Source organism: Teleopsis dalmanni, chromosome 2 (assembly GCF_002237135.1).
Source record: "Teleopsis dalmanni isolate 2A chromosome 2, ASM223713v2, whole genome shotgun sequence".
Taxonomy (NCBI): Eukaryota; Metazoa; Arthropoda; class Insecta; order Diptera; family Diopsidae; genus Teleopsis; species Teleopsis dalmanni.
The window spans coordinates 159,297,837-159,313,687 of NC_051847.1; the positions used below are offsets into that span (position 1 = coordinate 159,297,837).

At 27.8% G+C, this 15,851-nt stretch overlaps 5 protein-coding genes across 5 annotated transcripts; 4 read left to right on the forward strand and 1 right to left on the reverse strand.

Moving 5' to 3' along the window:
* The first annotated feature begins 945 nt into the window (after positions 1 to 945).
* LOC119682140 (sex-regulated protein janus-A-like) lies at positions 946 to 1,751 on the forward strand. The gene is made up of 4 exons (XM_038095505.1): positions 946 to 1,095; positions 1,149 to 1,322; positions 1,373 to 1,497; positions 1,554 to 1,751. The coding sequence occupies exons 1-4, from the start codon at positions 1,035 to 1,037 to the stop codon at positions 1,644 to 1,646; spliced, it is 453 nt and encodes a 150-aa protein (XP_037951433.1). The 5' UTR covers positions 946 to 1,034; the 3' UTR covers positions 1,647 to 1,751.
* Positions 1,752 to 3,656: 1,905 nt separating this feature from the next.
* On the forward strand, positions 3,657 to 5,340 carry LOC119682141 (serendipity locus protein beta-like). The gene is made up of 4 exons (XM_038095506.1): positions 3,657 to 3,957; positions 4,061 to 4,621; positions 4,689 to 4,924; positions 4,982 to 5,340. The coding sequence occupies exons 1-4, from the start codon at positions 3,682 to 3,684 to the stop codon at positions 5,151 to 5,153; spliced, it is 1,245 nt and encodes a 414-aa protein (XP_037951434.1). The 5' UTR covers positions 3,657 to 3,681; the 3' UTR covers positions 5,154 to 5,340.
* A 2,372-nt stretch (positions 5,341 to 7,712) lies between these two features.
* On the forward strand, positions 7,713 to 10,264 carry LOC119682935 (mitochondrial nicotinamide adenine dinucleotide transporter SLC25A51). Its single transcript, XM_038096511.1, has 5 exons — positions 7,713 to 7,860; positions 7,925 to 8,323; positions 8,394 to 8,689; positions 9,546 to 9,675; positions 9,727 to 10,264. The coding sequence occupies exons 2-5, from the start codon at positions 8,132 to 8,134 to the stop codon at positions 10,009 to 10,011; spliced, it is 903 nt and encodes a 300-aa protein (XP_037952439.1). The 5' UTR covers positions 7,713 to 7,860; positions 7,925 to 8,131; the 3' UTR covers positions 10,012 to 10,264.
* Positions 10,265 to 12,235: 1,971 nt separating this feature from the next.
* On the forward strand, positions 12,236 to 13,079 carry LOC119679297 (60S ribosomal protein L32). Its single transcript, XM_038091564.1, has 3 exons — positions 12,236 to 12,309; positions 12,541 to 12,641; positions 12,699 to 13,079. The coding sequence occupies exons 2-3, from the start codon at positions 12,549 to 12,551 to the stop codon at positions 13,008 to 13,010; spliced, it is 405 nt and encodes a 134-aa protein (XP_037947492.1). The 5' UTR covers positions 12,236 to 12,309; positions 12,541 to 12,548; the 3' UTR covers positions 13,011 to 13,079.
* LOC119679296 (serendipity locus protein delta) lies at positions 12,987 to 14,963 on the reverse strand. Its single transcript, XM_038091563.1, has 2 exons — positions 13,432 to 14,963; positions 12,987 to 13,375 (listed from the first exon to the last, which is right to left on the reverse strand). The coding sequence occupies exon 1, from the start codon at positions 14,939 to 14,941 to the stop codon at positions 13,799 to 13,801; it is 1,143 nt and encodes a 380-aa protein (XP_037947491.1). The 5' UTR covers positions 14,942 to 14,963; the 3' UTR covers positions 12,987 to 13,375; positions 13,432 to 13,798.
* Between the last annotated feature and the right edge of the window lie 888 nt (positions 14,964 to 15,851).

A 15,851-nucleotide genomic window follows, 5' to 3' on the forward strand; every position in this document is an offset into this window, starting at 1 on the left:
TGCAATATTTTTTTTTTAAGTAATATATACCCTGAATAGAAATCATAAGTAAAAACCTTAAACTTTAACAAAACATATATCTAGAACACAATCAGCGAGAAACGAGACTTAAAAATAAAACAACACAATATGCAGAGTCACATTTCTCGCTGATTGTGTTTTCAGAAGATTAGAAATAATTTCAGGTATATTTATGTTACTATAATAAATTGGTAAACAACTATTTTTCTAAGTAGATGCCAAGCTGGTCATTTTAGTTTGTTATATTAAATACAGCCTTTAATTTTATTTAATGAAGCCTCTTAACTTCAATTCATACGCTGAAATATTTCATTGAATATGGTCAATGAAAAATTTGAACACAACCCTGCGTATTACTCGAATTAAATCTGGTTTTGCAATTCTTCTACAACTACAATTACAATGCACAACTCAAATTATAGTAACAATTATTTACTACAATAATAAATAATAAAGTCTTTACAATAATGAATAGCATTTAGTTTATTTATTACAATGATTAATATAATTTATTACAATAGTTCACATTTGTCTGGATACAGGTTTCGGTTTGAAAGAATTTGGTAAATAACATGCCTTTTTTAAAAAAATAATTTCTTAATAACGAATGTAGAATATAATTCATAATATATATATTTAAATGATAAATATATAGCTACACGATTTCTATAAAAGTTATTTTACCCCTTTTGGGAAGTTCAAAGGGATTTGTTTTGTTTTTAATGCAAGCACTGTAACTCTAACACCTACTAAGAAATGGTTCGCTTATTTCTGTTTTGAAAATTTAGATGTAAAAAATGCTGCTGGGTCTAATAAACCTGTTACCAAAAAGTTTACATATATTTTTTTCAAATCCAGTAGCAATCATGTTATATTCAAAAGTTATAAATTCTTTTTTAACAGTCATTTCAAATAAATACTTTACGAAAATACTTTATAAAAAGTAACAAAGTCAAAACTTTTTGTTTGTACTGTTCTTTGTTCATTGAATTAGAAAAGTCAAAATTGTAAAAATGCTCAAAGCAGCTGCTACTTTGTTTTCTCCCCGATTTGGTTATGCTTTGCAAAAGAGATGTAAGTGTGCAAAATTTATGTTTTACCAACGATATTTTATAAATACTTTTCAGATATAACAAATATTTGTAAAATGGCTGATGAAAAACTTAACGCTGTTCCTGATGTCGATATTGAGGAAGGTGTATTTAAATATGTCTTGATAAAAGTTTTTGGCAAAGAAAAAGCGGATGGCTCCGAGCCAAACAAAAACATTGTGCGCGGCTATGCAGATTGCAAGTGGCATTGTAAGTATTGCGGTTTCCATAAGAAATAAATTCAAGTAAATATTATTTAGCTGATATATACGAACGAGTAAGCTCTTCGTTGCAAGGCTTAGGACTAGAAACAGAATGTTTAGGTGGTGGCAGAATAGATCATAATCCAGATGCAAAAAAGATTAAAGTTTATGGATACTCTCAGGTAAAATATTTAATTGTTACAAATGTAAGGTTACTAAAGTAGAGTTCTCATAAAAGGGTTACGGAAAAGCAGATCATGATGAATCTAGAAAGATTTTACTTTCTAAATATACCGACTACGAAATTGAAGCGTGCGATGAAGGATATTAAATTAAGAATTTTTTAACTTTATATGCGTTTATCCTTTATCTTCAAAATGTGTTGTATCTTGAAAAATATGAACTAAAATTAATATAAAGAATATTTAATACGAAATATAGAAATTTATTTACAATTAAATTATTGTTAAAACAATAAACATAAGTTAAAGAAATTTAAAATCATCCACATAACAAAAATAGAACTAGACACGGAAAAGTAATTAAAAGGAGCTTACAAGTAATTCGTCAATTTTTTGTTTTAAAAAAAGGCAACATTTGATGGCACAATGCAGTAGAAAAATATGTATATATCTGTGGATAAAGACGACTAGGAAATCACTAAAATAGACTTGATAATCAAATCAATAAAACAGACATAGATTATATAGAGCACAGATTTCAAATACAGATTAATAACTGACGCATAAGAAAGAGGTTTAAAAGGAACAGTATATATTGTCGTATATATGAAAAAATTAAGAAATTACGATGTCGATAATACATACCTACGTATTATAGGTTTACTTATTTGCGGTTACAAATTTTTAACAGCCTGAGTGAATAACATGAATAACGTAACGCAATGGTAAGTTTTTTAAATGCTCGACATGCTAATATTTTAAAAGTGTCTTGAAAAAACAGGTTGTCTGAACAAAAAGTTGCGTATGATTATTCAAGCAAAAAAAAAATTATATATTCTTTTTACATATTAAACCATTAACATAGTACACTATTATCTTGATACAAAGTGCAACTAAATAAAAAGACGTATAAAGATGAATTAGTTTTATAATCCTTAGATCAAGGACTGCATTAAACGTTTTACATGGTGAAGTATATACCTTATGTACTATTCAGGTTGTAGAAATAGATTATTTGTATAATGAACTTATCAGACCATTCTTCTTTTATGCCTATTCGATTAAATGTCTATTACCTTACGCCATAAGAAAATTATTGCAATCCCTTTGAAAGAAGATTTCATTCTATCACTTTGAAGTAAAAGTGCACGCTTGATGTCAAAACACTATTCTAACTTCTTCATCTATAACTCTTTCAAATTAACTCACGTTAAAGATTTACGTAAAAGGAAACTCTGAATATCTGCTGTGTAACTGTCTAAGTCTCTCGAGAGCTTGACAAAAATATTTGGGTGCTGTCAGTTTTACGGACTTGTGCACATGCCTAAGTTTGCTGTTGAACTCTTAATACAATTCGCTAATAACACGCGCATTCTGAGTGATGCATACTATCGCTAGAAATAAGACTCCGATCTGGTATCGCAATGGACTTTAATGGTCTCCACGTGGCCTGCCAGCATAACTTAACCTTAAAATTACTTACACTTTTATTCAATTTCTTTCAAAACAGTAATATAAAATTTAATTATTTTTATATATTATATATTTTATATTTAGAATGCTAAAAATATAAAATTTACATTTCAAAATAATATGAATTTAAGAATACCTTAAAACGATGACAGATTATATTATTCGCATAATGCTACGACATACAACAAACACATTTCATCGAAAATTCGTGATCGCTCATGATACTACATCGGACTTCAGTATGTAAGAAGTAGTTTGTAAATTGCACTATGTATATTCAAGTATGAACACCAAATTTCGGTCTGAAGACATGTATGCGGTAAAATTACACCTTGTTTCAAAGTGTATAGCGAAGCGCATACTTGGTGTGCATACATGTAGCATCGTCTATATCATGCTTAAGAGGGTAAAGAAGATACACTAAATAATTTGATGCAAATAATAAATAAAAATATTCAAATAAACAAATATATGTAAATGAATCGAAAGGTTACCGCTACATATAATCTACATAACAATACATTTGTGCTGAGCATAATCCGCAATTAATAATTATGTTTTTTCATTTTCATTTTAAATAAATTTGTGTTGATACACACATGTATGCTTGTTGTTTTATTTCAGTGTTCCGCTTCTGAAACAGACATTGATTGCTACTGCGATTTGTTATTGTTTACGCAAAAATTAGAAAAATTGTAAGCTATATTAATAATGGATAATATAAATTATAATATAATACGGTGCTATCTTTGCCGTAAAAAAATAAATGAAAAGCAAAATATATTGGTCGATAAAACTCTATGTCCTTCATCGAAAAAGTCCATTAGGGATGTATTTAATTATTTAGCTCGCTGCATAAATGCCGAAATATTTATATCTCATGGCGAGAGCCTTTGTAGCACCTGCTACAACCAAATTGTTGGATATGATAGAACCGTAGTGAAAGTTATACAACAACAAAAGTGCCTTGCTAAGCTCGTAGAAAAGGTTAGTTCTTAATTTAACTAACTAAAAGTACTTAAACTTTTAGCAAGTTTAATTAATACACTGCTGGATAATGTTGACTATATAGTTTGCATTTATATTTTAGGCGGCTACAAATATTGATTCTGACTATGAGGAGCAATTCTTTGAAGATGCGAATTCGTTCACTGAAGAATACTTTTTTAGTAATATTGAAATATCTGACAATGAGATAGATGAAATAATGAAAGAAGCAATGTCAACTCCTCACAATACTAAACCGGCAAAAGCTTCTAAAAACACTCGCGAAACAAAAGTTGTGCAAGAAGTCATGCAATGTAATTTTTGCCCCATAGGTTTTAAAAGCAAAGTACGACTTCAGAAACACATGTCCCAGGCACACAAAAAGTATAGGTGCACGCTCTGCAGTTATACACACAGAAATGAAGACTATGTAATGCTTCACATGAACACACATGAAGGACGTAACGAAAACCAGTGTCGTTTTTGTTTCAAAGAATTTACTACAAAAATTAGTGCAATTCGTCATATGGAGGTGCATCTTAACTCGAAAAAATATCAATGCGACAAATGTGGTCTTTGTTTTTCACAAACAACGGTGTTGTATAATCATAAATTACAACATGAAGCTGAGGAGCAACCATTGCGTTGTGAAAAATGTAATCAAGTACGTTTTTTATAATACTTGCATAGTTTAAAAATTGTTTTTATTTATTATTTATTTATATATACAGATATTTAAAACAAAACGTACTTATACTCACCATATGATAACGCATCGTGCCGACCGCCCGCGTTACAGTTGCGACATCTGTTCTAAGACATTTACAGAAAAATATACTCTAAAAGTTCATAAACGTTCCCATCATAGTCAAAATATAGAACAACTTAATGCTGAAGCATCTCATACAGAACCAGAATCTAAATTTCGATGTGTTATATGTGATCAAGCGTTTATTAACAAAGATGGGTGAGTAAACTTCAAAGAAATTATTTCTAAACTTCTATATACTTTTTAAATTTTTAGCTTGAACAAGCATATGGAAAAAGAACATGATGTTATCGTGAAATCACTAACGCTTTCAAATTTCACACAATATGAAATTTGTTCAAATGAACCAAAAAAACACTGCCAAATTTGCGGGCATATATTTAGTACACAATTGAATTTAGACCATCACTTAAAAAATGTTCATTAGCGTATATGCACAAAGTTATTTCTGCATTGTTGAATACTAGATTAGAAACGTAGCAATTAAAATAATGTAATATATTATAAGAACCGTATGACTTAATTCAACAGACAGCTGAATTTAGCAAAAATCTTCATTTTTTTTAGAAAGGAAAATTAGTATATGAAATTAAACGTATTTCAACTACAGCTATGAGAAAAAATATGTTTTCAGAAAATTAAGATGTTATAATAAAGATAAAACATTTGTTTTTAAAAAAATGATATTAATGTGTCCAGTGCAACACTATTTCAACTTATAAAAACATAGTATTTTCAATTTTAGAGTAGTGTAAACGGTTGGATTTATTTTAGTTATTAATAATGATATTTGCTCTGTCTGAAGAAAACATTAAAACATTAATGATTTATTTATAAATCAGGGCTTCGAACCGGAACCGAATCGGATAATCTCATATTTTTGCTGGAACGAACCGGAACCGAGCCGAAAAAATATATCGGTTTAGCACCATATAGTTCGGTATCTGTTCATTCACTCAAATTTCTCTTCAGTTCTTGGTATTTTATTTATTTATTTTTTTAAAATATATTTTAAATTGACTTGAATTATGCGTTAAATAAAAAATATTTTCACGAAACATATACTAACTAAATCATTTAATTTAGAACTAATATAAGAAATACTATTAAACTAAAATAGGAAATAATTTATTAATAGGAATATATATACTTAAGATAGTCGATGATTAAAAATTTGTTTAAGCTCTAGCAGCCAAAGTTGTCAATTTTACAAAATTTTTCAATTGTTAATATGTTCATGTTTCAGTGCTGAAATTTATTACAATAATGAAAACATTTATATCAAAGAAAAGTCACGTAAACTAATATTTACCATAATATAAAATATTTACCATTAATATATATTTTAAAACGCGAACGGAAAACATTGAGGTTTCGAAGACCTGTTATAAATTATTCTAACACAAGCCCAATTTTATTAATATTCAATCAAATATACTATTGTATAAAATACCTTTTACATTATATTCAAAATAAATACACACTACTGTATCGTAAACAGAACTTATTTAGTTTAAAAGATAAATTAAATTAAATGTTAAATTAGCCTTTATATATGAGTGTAAGTAAATATTAATGGCGTTTTTGATTGGTAAATTTGGATTCAATCTAAATGTACTCTAGATCTGTTAAGTTTTGTTGCCAAATCGAACATTTTAAGGGAAATCTAAAATTTTTGTAGTTGTAATAATAAATAAACCAATTGAATTATAATGTTCACATTAACTTCTTTTTCTGTGGAGTTTTACACAATATTTACGATAAAATCTTCAACTCTACTTTTATTCTGAATTAGCACGAGAGTTTTATTTGTAATTTCAGCTGTCAAAAAGTTATTTCTTTATATTGTGTTGAAAGCAACAACAATTGACCGCTAAAATTACAAGCAAAACTCTAGCTTGAATCCAGTTTTATACAGATTTACCAATCGAAAATGAAAACTGCAACAAAAGTGTATCTCGATTTAACAACTTGCCCCAGATTTAACAATCGAAAACGCCATTAATGTATAAAAATAAATGTATTCAATACATTCTTGAGGAGCAAAATTTTATAACAATTAATTCTGAAATTATTAAAGGCTTTATGGGATGGTATCTGTTATAGCAGAAGGTATCTCGGGATGATGGCTTCATCTTAGCTTACTGCTTTGTTAGTGATTTCGATAATGTTATAATAAGCCCTTTCTTTTGTAAGCATGGCGCAAAATAACAAATAAAATAAGAACTACTTTCCATGGCAACTCTGGATAATAGGGAAATTTTGTTAAGCAAAACACGTAATAAAATTTTATGTTAAAATTTTGGAAATTAATAATAATTTATTGCAATTATTGGTAAGACTATTTTGTTTACATAATTCTGAATAATATATGAATTTTCATGTCTACTAACAGTAAAATAATAAATAGAAAAAGTAAAGTATTTGTTACGAACAATAACGACAAGAAATATGAATAACTAACAAAATCATTTGTTGACAGTTAACTGCAAGTTTCGTAGGTACTTCCAAAAGTCGTTCACAATAGACAAATTTTTAGTCTTGGCAACCATGCTTTTTGAGCTGTTTATTAGTTAAGCCATTTCAAAAAGATTGGACTAATTAAGCTAGTAAAGATTGGACTTAGAAAAGGCCTAATAATATATATATAGAAAGGAATCACAATAATCACTAATAATATACCGTATTCATATACACAGTAACATTAACAGTACAAGGAATATGAAAGAGAATTGTTACAAAATTAACACGAACTAATTGTTGCTGTTACAATAACAGGCATTTTAATTATTTTTAAATCCAATTATTTTATTATTGTTCCGCTATAAGCAATTCTTATTTAGTGGATGTACAAATAAGCCTATAATACGTATGATTACAAAAAAAGAGGGCGATTATTGAAAGCGATTTGAGAGCGATTCAATTATTTAAATCTTTCTTTTTTAACATGGTAACTCTGTTTCCAAAAAATATGTAGTTGTCAAATGACGACATAAACTTGGAAAATTTTATTATATTTATTTATATTGGACTGTGGCTCATATTTAGATTAGAATTAGATGAGACAAAAATCAAAATTTGTTCGTTGATATTACTTTATAAATATTTAGATCTTGAAGTCAATATGCGCAAAAGTAAATATACATATGTGTTATTTAAAACTATGTATATTATATAATTAATGTTATGCTTTCATAGAATCTGAGGACAAGCAACTTGGAACCTAGAAAACATCTTAGTTCACTGTAAATAATTTTGGATGAAGTGCCACAATTTAAACTTAGTGCCACATCTGAATAAAACTCGATAGAAGCGAAACACAAAAATGACCTTAAGCTGACAAATTCTTGATTACAATACTGAAATTTTTGATTCAAGCAAAGTTTATACCTCTGTTATATTACTATGGTTATTGAAAAATATGACGAACCAAGAGATGATGCCAGCATTCCACTTGCGCCTCCTGTTTTCCCTCATGACTTCTTGGAATCGTTCGATGCAAAAGAATTCATATGTGGTTGTGGCGCGGCATTTGTGAATATTACAGTGTCATATCCAATTTATAAAATGATTTTTCGACAGATGCTTCATGGTGTTGTAATATATCTTATAATAAATATGTATATAAGTTTATTTTTAAATGTAATTTTCTTATTTTTTTATTCAGCATATTACATCAGCATTTGGCCAACTTAGACATGAAGGAATCGGTTATCTTTATCGTGGAATGTTTCCACCACTTGCACAAAAAACGATATCACTATCTCTTATGTTTGGTGTGTTCGATGGAACTAGACGATATTTTGTTGATAAATTTAATATGAATTTATATGCAGCAAAAGTGCTCGCAGGAATTGCTTCGGGTTCTGTTGAAGCTGCTTTAATGCCATTTGAACGTGTTCAAACGCTTTTAGCGCATTCGAAATTCCACGGGGCTTTTGCTAATACCCCAGCAGCATTTAGGTAAGATTTTAGCTTATTACATGTGACATAAAGGCAGCTTTAACTTTTAAAATTTCGTGTTATAATTTTAAATTTCATAAAAAATATTATCTGCTTTTACAACAAAATTTGAAATTTTAATTGTAATTAAATAAATAGGTAAAGAATTTTATGAATACTAGAATATTTTTAATATACACATTAAAAGATACATGTGAGAGATACATAACTAAAGCTGTATATCGATTTATCTCGATTATTAAACTATTTAAATTATACAGTTGTATACAGTTTTTGTAAGTCAATCAAATTTTAATCTAATTCGGTCGAATTTTAATCCCATGTAAGAAATTTATAGATAATATAATAATAAATTTAATTTGGTTACGTCTTTTATTTACCTAAAGTGTGGGAGATTGATAATATTTGCAACCAATCTCCCACACTTTAGGTAAATAAAAGACGTAACCAAATTAAATTTATTATTATATTATCTATAAATTTCTTACATGGGATTAAAATTCGACCGAATTAGATTAAAATTTGATTGATTTACAAAAACTGTAAATGCAAATATTATACTTCCCATCTAAATGAGAACTGTTTAAACAAATTTGTTATTTTATCAAAAAATAATCTGGACTTATAGGTTAAGTCTTAATAGAAGACGTTCTTGGTTAATTATATAGCAAAGTCACAATATTTAAAAAATTTTACTGCAAGTAAATAAATGTTTTAAAAATGTTTTTTAGTGAAAACATCTGAATAAATTTCAATTTTCTAAAACAATTATTAAATGGAATAAATATTTATTTATATTATTTATTAAAATTTATATTGTTTATATTTACGAATTACTAAATCTACATTATTTTAGATATATATGGGTCAATCATGGATTTCTTGAATTGTATAGAGGGCTTGTACCAGTACTTTGGCGAAATGGACCCTCAAATGCGTTATTCTTTATGATGCGTGAAGAAGCCATCAAGTACTTACCACAAAGAGTAACAAAATAAACTTTTACAAAGTGATCATTACTAACTTTTAAACTCTAGAACTCAATGACCAAAAAGACAGTGCAAGAATTCGTAGCTGGAGCTATAATTGGTGCTTCCATAAGTACACTCTTTTATCCTCTAAATGTAATTAAAGTTGCTATGCAAAGTGAAATGGGACAAAAACCAGCGAGTATGTGGATGACTTCAAAACGAATTTACTATGAACGTGGAGGACAAATTAAATATTTTTATCGTGGTTGCATGTTTAATTCATGTCGTTCCTTCTTAAGCTGGGGTATAATGAATACTGCATATGAAACCTTGAAAAAACTGGTGTCATAAATATAGTCATGCCGCAAGTATTTTTTTATCATAGTTAAAGATATTCCTTTTGTAGTACAATTTGTTTCTAATACAAAAATTGCATATAGATTGTATAAAGGATTATCAAACAAATTAAACAAATATAGTATTGGTGTATACATAGAGAGACGCCTAAAGAAAGCACAAGATGCTAGTATCAAATATTTGTAAATAAAATCCTAAATGTTTTTGACTTAAAATATTTAATATTATACCAAAAAATATTTTTAAAAGTATCGACAGAATGAGCATTTAATTTAAAATTTAATTTAAATTTTCTCGTATATATATATATTTATGTATAAACTTATTTGTATGTTGTGATTCTTAAAAATTATATGTTATATAGCTTTAAATTCTTAGAAAGAAAGATGCAAATAAAAACTTTAAAATTTAATGGATTAATATTGAAGTTTTTTTATGTAATAAAACCGTTCCACACAATATGGTAAACAATAACATAGGTATAATACTCAAAGATTCTTCTTATAGGAAGTAATAGAACGACTCAACCGATAAGTGTGTTATTATAAATATTATTCAGAGTAATGCATTGCATTGGTTATAACAGGAATTGTGATAAACGTAAGGCAACAATTACTGCAATCATATCACGATAATAAATTTATTATGATATTAGGAACATTCAGACGAGATTAATAACTCGGTAAAGTCATAACTTTAATGTGCAGTTAACAAATTGCCGAGCATTGGGCCTGATAGTTTTTTTTTTGGTATTCAGTAAAACATCAGCTCATTAGCTGTTTATGTTATAAAATATTTCACAAAACTTACATATTATTTTAAGCGTTAAAAAATTATAAATTAAGATATATTGATAAAAATAAAAGAACTAGTTTTATTATAATTTTTAATTTTTTTCCATTTGTTTTAAATCAGTTGCTTTGGAATTTTCATTTTAAAACTTTAGTGAACAATTATTTACCTAACAGCGTCTAAATATAACTTACATAAATTAATTGCAATTTAAATGCAAGGCTATATTTGAATTTCTTTACTGCACTTATTTATTAATATAATACCCAGCTCTTCTCAATAATTTAAATGATTACAAAGTACAATGACACAAGATTAAATGATTGCAAATAAAATAATTTGCTTTAATTTTGTTTTATTTTATTTCCAATCAAAACAATTTTTTAATAACAAAGACAAAATTAAATTATATGTTTTATTTGTTAATAATAAATCGAATTAGTGGCTTATTCGATATATTATAAATTCAGTATAATTTCAAGACAACACCAGATTATTCTATAATCCTGGGAAAATTTTGTATAATGCTAATAAAAAATTAAAATAATTTCAAAATAATAATTTAATACTACATTAATCGCAAAGAAAATTTAGTCCCATAAACAATTATTTAATTTAATATATATAAAGTAAATGTGTTATTTCGCTTATATTGCATATATAGCATGGTTTCTGTCCTCGAACGGAATTAAAAACACAGAGGCTATATTTAAATTTGAAAATTATTTATTGTGTTCTATTTATTCCCTTAATCAGGAAACTTGAAACTTCTTCTAGGAAAATAATTTTATTACTGAAATTTTCCAAATTTTGTTTTGTCAATATATTTGAATTGTGATCCAGCTTACTGTGATTATTGAGAATATCGACAGCTAAAATAATTATTTGAAACCTTGCCAGAAATAAGATGTTATATAATTTGCAACGTATTACGCAATGATAATTTCTTCGTACCGAAAAATAAAATAGCTTGAATTTCATTAAACAAAAAAAGATTCAGCATACAATCCGAGAGTTCAAGAATTCAGAAACTGGTACGAAAGAAGGATTATGAGATCGAAATGTTATTCTATACTTCATTAAATATTGTTTAATTTTACTTGATAAATTATTTAAATTAAATTGAAAAGATATGCAAGATATTTAAAAAATGTTGCTTCATTGAAATAAAAATATCAGTAAGCATAAAAACATCTGATTTATTATGGTTTAATTTGAAATTATTTTGTACTATATTAACAAACTGCTTGTCTTAAAAAGAATATATGATTTCATTCTCATTTTAAATTTCATTTGACATTTACTTTAAAAAAAAAAAGAGCTAATGTAAGACAGCATATATATCGACTTATATATTCTATATTGTCAAGTGCCATCAACCCCATGTTTGAATGTATACACGGAACATATCTGTCAAATATGCGCCGACTGAACATACTGCATGCTCCCATCAATCACAACAAACTTCAATTTCCTTTCTTTTTACGTGCTCTTTTATAGGTATAGGTTTGCATTATTTTAAAAATCCGACAAATCATATGCAATCTTCTATATATTATATACTTTGCTTTCAAATCTAAAATGTAAAATAAATAAATAATTGTAATAATATTTTATATCAAACATTTTTTACATTGATTATTGTGAGAAATGTCTAAATCGAAGAGTGCCTATGCTGAAAGATTCTAAGCAATGACGATTGTATTTAACTGATATGCTTTATAATTTTAGCGTTCAAAATGACTATTCGCCCAGCATATAGACCTAAAATTGTGAAGAAGCGGACAAAGCATTTTATACGTCATCAATCTGATCGTTATGCTAAGCTTTCTGTGAGTATATTATAGAATTTTTTTATGTTCGTTTACTGAAAAACTTTTTTACCTTAGCATAAATGGCGTAAACCAAAAGGTATCGACAACAGAGTACGTCGTCGTTTTAAGGGACAATATTTGATGCCCAACATTGGTTATGGTTCAAATAAACGCACCCGCCATATGCTGCCTACAGGATTTAAAAAGTTTCTCGTACATAATGTAAAGGAATTGGAAGTCCTCATGATGCAAAACCGTGTATACTGTGGCGAGATCGCACGCGGTGTGTCATCAAAAAAACGCAAGGAAATTGTTGAACGTGCTAAGCAATTGTCTATTAGATTGACAAATCCAAATGGTCGCTTGCGCTCACAAGAGAATGAATAAGCTTAGTTGTCTTTGCTTAGTTGTGTACACAAATCTTAAAAAACATTAAAAAAATTACCATATTCCACATACAAATCTTTTACTAAAAATGTATTAATTTGCAATCTAAATAGAATTTTATAGTTTAAGCCGCGTATTTACGTTAAAGTGTTATTCAAACTATACAAGAGTTAGTGCAGTTAATTTTCTGTTATAATTAGTCAATACAAATTTGTTTGTAAGTTGAGCTTATGAAAGATTCAGTGTCGTCTGATATTGATTCGGAATTAGGACTTGTAGTTTTTATAGTATATTTAACTTGAATAGTTATCTAAAGTATCCAAAATCGGAATTAAAGTACTAAAAACTGTAAAAGTGCGGTCCGACTTATGTTGAGATTTGTCATAGAAACAATAAGTTAAACTTTATGAAGATTCGATACCTTGTTTGCAGAAAGAACTTGTAATGCAATATAAAGTAAATGTATATAACTGCTGTTTATCATTTAAATAAAAAAAAACCGTAATCGTTACAAGTAATAGTAAACCAGTTACTATAAATGCTATTATTCGAAGTTCCTTAGTTGAACTAATTTTGAGTTCTACAAACTTAACACATCGGAAATAATAGCAAAATTTTTAGGAAGAAGTTTGGAAGATACAATAAATTTATAAAACCCGTGCGTACTAACATATTAAGACAACTATTTAGTTTTGTACAGAAACTTATATTAAAGTTAAATTTAATGCAATACAATTTATAAAAGAAAATATTAATATTGTACAAATATATTGACCTGCAAAAAAAAATTAAGGTATAATATCGCTATGAAAATTTTGTGCGTGCTTTTCATATTCATTTCTGTTCTCAAATTTCATATTACAAATTAGGCAATCTTCTTCACCATTATCAATTGTGAGAGAACAAACGGCTTTGTCAGTTTCTGCTTCCACAAGAATTTCTTCTACTGTTTGGGGACAGTCTTTTCCATGTGTTTTCATATGCATTTTTAATGAATAACGTTCAGTAAATGATTTTTTACATATTGTACAGTGGTGTCGTGGTCGGTTTTCCTGATGTATTATTATATGATGATTATATGTTTTACGCGATTTAAATGACTGCTTACAAATGCTGCATATAAGTGGATTTTCCTCGGCTTCATGTCGCATTCGATGATTATATAACATATTATCTAATGAAAAGCGTTCACCACATTTTTCACATTGATATTTCTTTTGATCCCAATGCTTCCGCATATGTCGCAACGTATTCACAGGCCGAGCAAATTGTTTTGGGCAGTATCTGCATTCTGTTTCTTTTTTACCCTCATGAATATTCATATGAAGTTCTAAGTACTCCTCATCCCGTCGAATAGCGCCACATATATTACATGAATGATCTTTGCTATCGTGATGTACTTTCATGTGCTCCTGAAGTCGAAATTTTGATTTAAAACTTGTATCACAAATAACACAGTCCTGTGTAGGTCGTTTTCTAGGACTATCAGATTTATTGCTATTGTTATCACAATCTATTATAAAATCGTCTGGATCATTAGCAGATGTTTCTTCTTTCGAACTGCAGACAGTCTCGATCAAATCTTCTTCTATTGTAGATTTGTCACTTGTTTCTTCTATAAGAAATTCGGCACCATCTGATAAAATTTCATCTTGATTTTCATATTTTGAACCAATGCATAGCTCAAGTTTTTTTGTTAAGTTATTTTGAAAAGACATTAACTTCACCATCACTTCATCGTAATCTGATAATTCATCGAAGCAATTTGTGCACAATTTTGTTACACCACGAAAAACCAAATCGATTTTAATAATTTTGCCGAGATGTTTGAATACCATTTCAAGTGGCCTTTGAGAATAGGGAGCATTTGTTGTTTCAATCGTATAAAATGAGTCCGTATTTCCATTTCCACATAGAAAACATTGATCCATATTTTATTAAAACTACATATATTTGAATTCACCACAATGAAATTGTTTACAAATGATTCGACAGTGATGCCACAGCGTTCAGTAAATGTATTCGGATAATCGGAAATAGGGTTTGTTATTAATTGTATTAGTTAATACGATAAAGAAAATTATAAGAAAGCAACATAAATAATTTACACATAATTCGTGTACAAATCTAATGTTCACTCGTGTTGATTTGCGTAATGAAGTATAAATGAATATATATATTGTTGTTTATATATTAAAAAATAGTTAATAAAAATATTTAACAATAATATAACATATAATAATAATATATAAAGTAATAGTACATGTGACAAACGTTTAATGTAAATAGCTACGGTTGCGAAGCATCAATAAAGACATTAAAAAAATAATTGAAATTTAAACATTAATTACCTTAATGTTTTTACCAAGCAATGTATATGATTCAATCAAAATAATGGTAATAAAACAATTATTATATACCTATGGGCCGATTTACACTATCAAGAGAGAGTGTGATGTGAGTTCACGAATTTCACGCAATGAAATTTGCTGCGTTTTTTTAGCTTGATACGCATACATATGTTATGTTATGTTTACGTTTACCTTTTAATACTGAATACTCTCAATTTCTGTGCTCTGCACTACTACATACAAGCATTTTATACGTTTACACAAAACAAAACAAATTTCACGCTCATGACAGTGTAAACCGAACTGACAGTTCATGTTGTCGTCAAGTTCATCTTATGTTCATGATAGTGTAAATAGGCCCTATTACTGATTATTTTATTTTTTTTTCATAATTTTTTTAATTTTACAAATTTTTCATAAAAATTTCTAAAATTATTTATTTATTTTACTTAATATAATACATTAAATACAATAAATTTATAAACAAGTA